We start from the raw sequence: 9,792 nt of genomic DNA on the forward strand, positions 1-9,792 counted from the left end.
GATCTTTAAGGTCACTTCCAACCCAAACCATTCTGTGAATCTGGGGAAACCAACAGCTCCTATGTGTGTCAAAGGGTTGGTAACAATGGCAGTGTAAAACTCAAGAGGAATCTAAAACAACCCATAGACCACCAGAAGGAAAAATCCTCCCCCTAGGAGACCATTTGCTCATTTTTGTGGCCTCTTAAATAAGGCTGGATACAACATGACATTAGCAGAAGGTGTGAGATGTAGGCTGGTATGGCTCAGAGGACAAAATGAAAGACCTGGAAGGAGGTTGTTAAGGCAAACTGGTAAATTAGCTGCCAATTAGCCTGAGATTTATTTTGTGATTACCATGGTAGGAAGTACACAGTGCTGAACAGATCAGTTTTGGACTGGGGAAACAAATGGATCTTAAGTGTGGAAGTATGAAACACAATTTCCTTCCAAAAGTGCTGTTAGAACCTGTACAGAGGAACAGTTAGACCCTGCCAGAGGCCTGCAGGCCAGCACAGAAGGGCATTTGGAACTGTGGCAGAGTTGGTGGTTGTTTTAAACAAGGGATTCACTTTTGCTGCAACCAATACCACGAGAATGCTTCTCCAACTTCCTTTCAAAATGTCTTCAGGACAGATCCTTCACAGCAGCATGGATCTCTGGGGTTTGGGGTTGGGGTTCTTTTGCTTAGCCTGTAAATCCTCTAGGAGAACACTTTTGAATACTCACTCATTTTATACCTTTGTTGCTTTGCCAGGATACAATCTTGAACCATTCCTACTCCATTCAGAATGAACAAGCAGATCTCCCTGTGTAATTGCAGACCTGGTCCATGAGGCCACTTCAGATGTTCTCTCCTTTTGCAGTGTGAATCAAACTCATCAATCTGATGGGATCATCGTGAATGGCTTCCACGTTTCCTGTATTTTCAGCAGCCAGCTGCTCGCTGTTGAGGTAAATGCAGGCTTTGGAAGCCCTCGTGGTGTGGTTGGATGATCTTTCTTCTTCATCCCCCTGCAATGAAGGGCTCTGCCTTCTCCTCGGTTTCCTGCGTTTTCCCTTCACACTGTGATCAAGTGAGGCATAACACATCTGAGTGGCAGGCTCCACCTGGAAGGAAATTTGCTTTAGCATTTGGGGTGTTTGAAAATCATAGAATCATTGAATCAATAAAGTTGGAAGAGACCTCAGAGATCATCAAGTCCAACCTGTCACCCAACTAAACCATGGCTTCAAATGGCACATCCAATCCCCTCTTGAACACCTCCAGGCACAGTGACTCCCACCACCTCCCTGGGCAGCACATTCCAACAGCCAATTACTCTTTCTGTGAAGAACTTTCTCCTCCAGCCTAAACTTTCCCTGGCACAGCTTGAGGCTGTGTCCTCTTGTTCTGGTGCTGGATGCCTGGGAGAAGAGACCAACCCCCTCCTGGCTACAACCTCCCTTGAGGTAGTTGTAGAGAGCAATAAGGTCTCCCCTGAGCCTCCTCTTCTCCAGGCTAAACAACCCCAGCTCCCTCAGCCTCTCCTTGCAGGGCTGTGCTCAAGGCCTCTCCCCAGCCAAAAAAGGTTTTATATCTAAGGCTTTGAGTGTGTCCACACTGCCATCCAAATGGTGACTGAAGCTGACTAGTTGCAAATGAACCCACTGAAAGCACAAATAATTAAGCTGTAGCAGCACAGAGAGTAGGCTAACATAACCTCATGGGGATGGCACTTCAGGTCATGGTTCAGTGCAGGTGGACTTAGGTTGCTGGTTGGACCCAATGATCTTAGAGGTCTTTCCCAACCCAAACAGTTCTGTGATTCTGTGACATGCATTCTCAGGAGAGTGACAGTGAGGGAAAATTAATCCAAGGATGAATCCAAGCATCCAAGATGCTTTATGGGAGTAAGAGTAACTTAGATAATGACTCCAGGTTCTTTGGGATGCAAGACACTTATTCTCTTCCAGATTGGGCTTAATTTAGATGCTGTGTGGGGAGGAAAACCTGGCCTGAAGATGAGCTGTGCCATCAGCTGTTGGGTTTGGGGTGTGGAGAGGAGGATCAGGCCTTGCTGAAGACATGGCAAGGATACAACACCCCCACCACTGCTGGCTGAGGTGGTGGCTGAAGGCCATGCTGCTGAACCCTTCAGCAGGTCCCAGAGGAGAGGTTGGGGGGGACCTGAACGGGAGATGAGCTGAAGGGCTCCAAGGTGAGAGTGGAAGGTGTTGTTCCCCTTCTTCTCTCTGTGGTTTTTCAAGCCAAATTACCCCTCACTTTTGACACTGGAATGTCCAGAGATTATTCTGTTCCTGTGAAATTAATGAAAACAAATAGCTAGATAAAAAATAACCAAAAAAAAAGGATATTTCTACCCTCTGGAAGCATCCTGAGAGAGACTGGGAATTGTCCTTATGAAATACTTGGAAATCATCTTGAGCAACTGGATCTAGTGGAAGTTGTCCCTGCCAGTGCCACAGGGTTTGGAACTAGATGATCTTCAAAGTCCCTTCCAACCCAACCCATTCTATGAAGCTATGAACTCAGGAAATTGGTGCTGGGAATGTTTCAATTACAGACAAATTTTGGCTGAAGCTTGCTTGCTTTTAGGCAGCCAAGTGTCTCAACAGAATACAAATTCATAGCAACACAGCCACCTTCAATTTGTTATGACATAGCTTTTGTGCTGGGCAGGAAAGGACCAGTCAGACTCTCCTGGTGCAGCCTGTGTTTTCACTTGGTTGCTCTGGATGGAGTTGATTAATTGGATTGAAGCACAAGCAGGGGAAATTTAGACTGGACATGAGAAAGAAATTCTGTACAGTGAGGGCGGTGAGACCCTGGAACAGGTTGCCCAGGGAGGTTGTGGATGCCCCCTCCCTGCAGGTGTTCAAGGCCAAGTTGGATGAGACCTTCAGCTACCAAGTCTAGTTGAGAGGCAACCCTGCCCACAGCAGGGGGTTTGAAACCAGCTGATCTTTCTGGTCCTTTCCAACCCAAACCATTCTATGAATCTATGAATCTCCAAAATAAATGAAATGAATTCTTTACTTCAGCCCTGGCAGCCCATGACTGAGCTTCAGCAAGCCATATGGATGGAAACAAGCTGTCTATAATTGTTCTGCTCCCTCATGGATGACCCAGATTGAGCACAGGATCGATTCTCCACTTAAATCCCGTGATGAGCAGAGACACCAGCACATGGCTCATTTTCCTGATGAGCAGGGTGAAGGTTTTGCTTACATGTTGTCACTGGAGAAACAGAAGAACTCTGAGACAGCCCACAGAAGTAAAAGTAAAGGTACCTGTAGTTGGTTAAGTGGCCTTTGAGGCTGGGACTTCATCTGCTCGTAACAACACTCCTCTAGAATTTATCAAAGTAGAGAAATGTTTTAGTTATTAGGGACACACTGCTGAGACTGCAAAGATTGACAGACCCACACAACTGACTGCCCCCAGCTTGCCGGGTTAGAAGTGTGTTTTGCTTTGAAAACACACACAGATTTCTTCCTCCACTGAGTGAATCCTCAGCAGGTTTGCACATGATCCCAAGCTGAGTGGTGTGGCTGCTTAGAGTGAAAGACAGGATGCCATCCAGAGGGACCTGGGGAGGTGGCCTGAGGAGAATCTCATGAGGTTCAGTAAGGACAAGTGCAAGGTCCTGCACCTAGGTCACCTCAGTCCTTGATGCCAGTCCAGGCTGGAGTAGAATGAGACTGAGAGCAGCCCTGCAGAAAAGGACTTGGGGGTGCTGGTGGGTGAGAAGCTGGACATGAGCCAGCAATGGGCACGTGCAGCCCAGAAGGCCAGTGGCATCCTGGGCTACATCAAAAGAAGCGTGGCCAGCAAGTCAAGAACAGTGATTCTGCCCCTCTGCTCTGGTGACACAGCACCTGGAGTCCTGTGTCTCCAACACAAGAGGGACATGGACCTGCTGGACTAGGTCCAGAGGAGGCCACAAAGATGATCAGAGAACTGGAGCACCTCTCCCACGAAGACAGGCTGAAAGAATTTGGCCTGTTCAGCCTGGAGAAGAGAAGGCTCTGGGGAAACCTTAGAACAACATTTCAATATCTGAGGGGGACCTACTGGAAGGCTGGGGAGGGACTGTTTAGACGGGCTTGAAGTGATAGGACAAGGGGCAATGGTTTGAAACTAAAGCAGGGTAGATTTAAGCTGGACATTAGGAGGAAGTTCTTCACAATTAGAGTGGTAAAATACTGGAACAGGTTGCCCAGAGATGTGGTTGAGGCCCCCTCCCTGAAGACATTCACGACCAGACTTGATGTGGCCCTGGGCAGCCTGAGCTAGCTGGAGAAGCTTCTGCTGATGGCAGGAGGGTTGGACAAGATGACCTTTGAGGGTCCCTTCCAGCCTGACAAAATCTATGAATCTCTGTTTTGGGAGAGGCAAAGAGCTAAGAAACTCAGACACACTGTGAAAATGAAAATCATTTGTTTCTTCAAATGCAGAGGAAGTTTCTCATTACTGACTGAGCAGGAAATCATTTTAGGCTGCTAGGAGGACTTCTTGCAATAAGGAGTAACCACATACTACTGTGCCTTTCAGCACAGGCAAGCTTTTCTCTGGCTGAGAAAGAAAGAGGCTGTGAGTTGCAGCAGATGGTGATTCAGTTCTCTTCCTGACTCTACTTCCAGTTTTCTGCAAATATCTTGTAAGAGCTTTTACTCATGCCATTGCTCATTTCAGCCATCAGAAAAACAGATCCCTGACTTCCAGTCTCCAGATATTTTGTAGTTGTCAGTGATAGAATCACAGAATGGACTGGGCTGGAAGGGAACTTCAAGATCATCTACTTCAAATCCCTCTGCCATGGGCAGGGATGCTTTCCACTAGACCAGGTTGCTCCACCCTGGCCTTGAGTGTTGGCTTGGTTGAATTTGTGCAAACCCCACATGAAAAAGTTGGTTAAGGTTTTATTCTTGGGGCCTTTTTTTCCTGCAGTTCAAGATCTTAAGCTTTGCTTAAGCCCAGATAAGGCAAACATGCTCATGTTCAATAAAAACTGCTCGGTCTCAAGCTGTGCCAGCGGAGGTTGAGGCTGGATGTTAGGGAGAAGTTCTTCCCAGAAAGAGAGGTTGGCCATTGGAATGTGCTGCCCAGGGAGGTGATGGAGTCACCATCACTGGAGGTGTTTAAGAAGAGACTGGATGGGGTGCTTGGTGCCATGGTTTAGTTGGTTAGATGGTGTTGGACTCAATGATCTCAAAGGTCTTTTCCAACCTTGTCTGGTCTATTCTACTCTATTCTACTCTACTCTATTCTATTCTATTCTATTCTATTCTATTCTATCTTATCTTCTTGACATGAAGCTTACCTGAAATACCTTGATTGAGATTGCCATAAACAGGGCCATCTTCAGTGTAAGAGGCACCGTAGCTAGAGGGGGAATTGAGAGATACTTAAGAGTTCACAGAATATGCTTTATTTAGCACCCAATCATTCCACTCCAATCAATTCACACACACATAACAGTGGCAGATTGTATATGGTCTGAAAAACAAGACCAAAAATATCAGGGTGGGGGCATCACATTGGAGAACTCGAAGGGGAAGGACTGGCTGCCATCAGCTTTGGTGGTGCTGAGCTCCACCTTGTAGGGGGAAGGCCATGCTGAAGGAAAGGGATTGCTTCCTGTGCTGCTATCCTGGTGCTGGTTACCAGGGAAAGACACCAATGCCCACCTGCCTATAATCTCCCTTCAGGCAGGTCTAGACAGCAATAAGGGGCTCCTCTGAGCCTCCTCTTCTCCAGTCTAATCTACCCCAGCTCCCTCAGATTCTCCTCATAGGGCTGGTGCTCCAAACCCCTCACCAGAGTTCTTGCCCTCGTCTGCACACGGTGACTTCATGATCTCAAAGGTCTTTTCCAACCTGGTTAGCTCTAGTCTAGTCTAGTCTAGTCTAGTTAACTCTATTCTATTCATTCCCTCTTGGTTCTATCACTTCATAACGTGTGAGAAGAGACCACCCCCAAGCTCTCCACAGTGTCCTTTCAGGGAGCTGTGAAGAGCAGTGAGGTTCCCCCCCTGCCTTCTCTTCTCCAAACTAACCATCCACAGCTCCCTCAGTTGATCCCCATAAGATTTATACTCCACACCCTTCCCCAGCTTCCCTGCCCTCCTCTGCACTGGCTCCTACACCTCCACAACTCTCCTCTATTGAGGTGCTAAGGTGGCTCAAGGCCTCACCCAACCTGGCCTTGACCACATCCACGGAGGGACTTACAGGTCCTGTAGGATGCTTGAACCCAAGCACCAGCACCAAGTGCCTGCATCCCGCTCCTCATCTTCATGGTGGGGATGGCCTTGAGGAACTCTGGGTCCAGGCAGTTTTTGCTGGAAGCTGGGAAAAACAATACATTGGAGAATGAGGAAGTGAGATGGATGGAGGCCTGCCTATCCTGGCTTGTGATGCTGAGCCTACTGCCACATCCACTCCCCCGGCCCCTGCTCTTACCCAGCTTCTTCTTGGCATCCTCAAAGGCTTGCTCAAAGCAGAGCCTGGCATCGCATTGGAGAACTGGAAGGGGAAGGACTGGCTGCCATCAGATTTGGTGGTGCTGAGCTCCACCTTGTAGGGGGAAGGCCATGCTGAAGGACAGGGATTGCTTCCTGTGCTGCTATCCTGGTGCTGGTTACCTGGGAGAAGACACCAATGCCCACTTGCTTACAACCTCCCTTCAGGCAGGTCAAGACAGCAATAAGGGTTTCCTCTGAGCCTCCTCTTCTCCAGGCTAATCAACTCCAGCTCCCTCAAATTCTCCTCATAGAGCTGGTGCTCCAAACCCCTCACCAGCTTTCCTGCCCTTCTCTGCACACAGTGACTTCAAGATCTCAAAGGTCTTTTCCAACCTGGTTACTTCTAGTCTAGTCTATTCTTTTCTATTCTCTTGTCTTCCATTCTATTATTTTCTATTCTGTTGTGTTCCATGCTATTCTATTCTATTCTGCTCTGCTCCGTTCATTCCCTCCCATTCAGTACTACCACCCAGGCAGTTCCCATTCATTCTAGTTAGTCAAGTCTAGTCTAGTCTAAACCATTCTATTCTATTCTATTCTATTCTATTCTATTCTATTCCATTCTATTCTATTCTATTCTATTCTATTCTATTCATTCCCTCTTTGTACTATCACTACATCATCTGTGAGAGGAGACAACCCCCAGCCTCTCCACAACGTCCTTTCAGGGAGCTGGGAAGAGCAGTGAGGTTCCCCCTCTGCCTCCTCTTCTCCAAACTAACCATCCACAGCTCCCTCAGTCGATCCCCACCAGATTTGTTCTCCAGGCCCTTCCCAGCTTCCCTGCCCTCCTCTGCACCAGCTCCCGCACCTCCACATCTCTCCTCCATTGAGGTGCCTATGTGGCTCAAGGCCTCAACCAACCTGGCCTTGACCACCTCCAGGAGGGACTTACAGGTCCTGTAGGATGCTTGAACCCAAGCACCAGCACCAAGTGCCTGCATCCCGCTCCTCATCTTCATGGTGGGGATGGCCTTGAGGAACTCTGGGTCCAGGCAGTTTTTGCTGGAAGCTGGGAAAAAAAAACACATTGGAGAATGAGGAAGTGAGATGGATGGAGGCCTGCCTAGCCTGGCTTGTGATGCTGAGCCTACTGCCACATCCACTCCCCCGGCCCCTGCTCTTACCCAGCTTCTTCTTGGCATCCTCAAAGGCTTGCTCAAAGCAGAGCCTGGCATCACATTGGACAACTGGAAGGGGAAGGACTGGCTGCCATCAGATTTGGTGGTGCTGAGATCCACCTTGTAGGGGGAAGGCCATGCTGAAGGAAAGGGATTGATTCCTGTGCTGCTATCCTGGTGCTGGTTACCTGGGACAAGACACCAATGCCCACCTGCCTATAATCTCCATTTGGGTAGTTCTGGACAGCAATAAGGGGCTCCTCTGAGCCTCCTCTTCTCCAGGCTAATCAACCCCAGCTCTCTCAGAGTCTCCTCACAGGGCTGGTGCCCCAAACACCTCACCAGCTTTCAACCCCTTCTCTGGACACGATCACTTCAAGATCTCAAAGGTCTTTTCCAACCTGGTCTATTCTACTCCGTTCTATTCCATCCTATTCCATCCTATTCCATTCTATCCTATCCTATCCGATCCATTCCCTCTTGGTTCTATCACTTCATTTCCTCTAAGAAACCACCCCTAGCCTCTCCACAATGTCCTTTCAGGGAGCTGTGAAGAGCAGTGAGGTTCCTCCTCTGCCTCCTCTTCTCCAAACTAACCACCCACAGCTCCCTCAGTCCATCTCCATCACATTAGTTCACCAGGCCCTTCCCCAGCTTCCCTGCCCTCCTCTGCACCAGCTCCACCACCTCCACATCTCTCCTCTTTTGACATTCTAAGGTGGCTCAAGGCCTCAACCAACCTGGCCTTGACCACCTCCAGGAGGGACTTGCAGGTCCTGTAGGATGCTTGAACCCAGGCATCAGCACCAAGTACCTGCATCCTGCTCCTCATCTTCATGGTGGGGATGGCCTTGAGGAACTCTGGGTCCAGGCAGTTTTTGCTGGAAGATGGGAAAAAAAACAACTTTGGAGAATGAGGAAATGAGATGGATGGAGGCCTGCCTAGCCTGGCTTGTGATGCTGAGCCCACTGCCACATCCACTCCCCCGGTCCCTGCTCTTACCCAGCTTCTCCCTGGCACCCTCAAAGACTTGCTCCGAGCGGAGCTGGGCATCAGGCTTGGGAAACCCGAAGACAATGGCCTCAGTGCCATCAGATTTGGTGGTGCTGAGCTCCACCTCACTGGGGGGAAGGTCATGCTGAAGGACAGAGTTTGCTTCTCCTCCAGCTCCCGATATATGGCAGCCATCTGGTCCTTGATCACATCATGCAGGCTCTGAGGAGGGGGACAACATTTCAGGTCTCAGGGATGGGCTACAACCAGCCACATGCCTGGTTAGGACCCCATCCATCCCCCTGCATCCTTCAGAAGCTGTCCAACCCCACTTTGGCTTTCAGGCTGGTGGGATCTTGGGGGTCTGAGTGCACACTCGTGGCCTTCAGCCCTTTCAGAGGTTCTCTCTCTCCCAGAGGACATCCTGGTAAGGGTGCCAGGGGCCAGCGTCATGGCCACCACACGACACTGCCCTCATCCATCCCCAGGCATCCTTCAGAGGCTGCCCCAATCCTCCTCTGGCATTGGGGTTGGTGATCTCTGAGCACTGGGTTTATGCTGGGATGGGACACTCCAGCAGGCAGGGGCAGACCTTTGACAATGTCCCACTTCCTCCAGGGGCAGCTTCCGGAGCGGTTTGTCCTTGCTGGCGGTGTCGATCACGCTGGCCGACGTGTGCCTGGGAAGCAGAGGGAGGCTTGGCTGAGCTGCACTCACATCCCAAACGCCTTCAAAGTCCATCCCAAGCGGTGAGGACCACCCTAAGGAGCTGGTGGGTGCCCTCCCTCCCCCAGGTGGCACTCACAGGCTCATGGAGCTGCGGCGCAGGGACCCCGCCTTGCGCTTCAGCGGGGTGCAGACCAGCAGGTCGGTGAAGAGGAAGAAGGAGCTCTCCTTCTTCCCACCCACTGCCTTCTGCAGAGCAGCAGGAGGCACTAAGGGGTTAGTACCCAGCCCCTGCCACTACTGGAAGTGCAACCCAGCCTCACTTTCCCCAGGCGTGGCTTTGGCCTGAAGTAGGATGGGGACATGGGTGCCATGGCCACAAAGGCAAAGTCACAGAGCTCCACTCACAGGGAAGCATCAAGGCCATGGCAACATCAGGCATGGGCACAGTAGGACTTCCACAGGTTTCACCTGGAGCCTCCCTATCCACCCCCAACCCAGG

At 50.0% G+C, this 9,792-nt stretch overlaps 1 protein-coding gene across 1 annotated transcript; it reads right to left on the bottom strand.

Annotated features, from left to right (window-relative positions):
- Nucleotides 1–294: 294 nt before the first annotated feature.
- Nucleotides 295–8,468, bottom strand: LOC137458884 (rho guanine nucleotide exchange factor 17-like). Its single transcript, XM_068170193.1, has 6 exons — nt 8,371–8,468; nt 7,637–7,680; nt 6,448–6,510; nt 6,217–6,333; nt 5,307–5,368; nt 295–1,089 (listed from the first exon to the last, which is right to left on the bottom strand). The coding sequence occupies exons 1-6, from the start codon at nt 8,466–8,468 to the stop codon at nt 823–825; spliced, it is 651 nt and encodes a 216-aa protein (XP_068026294.1). The 3' UTR covers nt 295–822.
- Between the last annotated feature and the right edge of the window lie 1,324 nt (nt 8,469–9,792).

The sequence above is a fragment of the Melanerpes formicivorus genome, unplaced genomic scaffold, assembly GCF_026170545.1.
Source record: "Melanerpes formicivorus ecotype bairdi unplaced genomic scaffold, bMelFor1.0.p_v2 SCAF_291, whole genome shotgun sequence".
Taxonomy (NCBI): Eukaryota; Metazoa; Chordata; class Aves; order Piciformes; family Picidae; genus Melanerpes; species Melanerpes formicivorus.

Excerpts from the sequence above, each read along its gene's own strand:
- LOC137458884 (XM_068170193.1), bottom strand. The coding sequence starts at position 8,468 with ATGAAGATGAGGAGCAGGATGCAGGTACTTGGTGCTGATGCCTGGGTT. Across the intron at positions 7,681-8,370 it reads CTGGAGGTGGTCAAGGCCAG|GCTCTGCTTTGAGCAAGCCT; the intron begins GTTGGTTGAGGC and ends ATGTGATGCCAG. Across the intron at positions 5,369-6,216 it reads TCAAGCATCCTACAGGACCT|CTACGGTGCCTCTTACACTG; the intron begins GTAAGTCCCTCC and ends TTCCCCCTCTAG.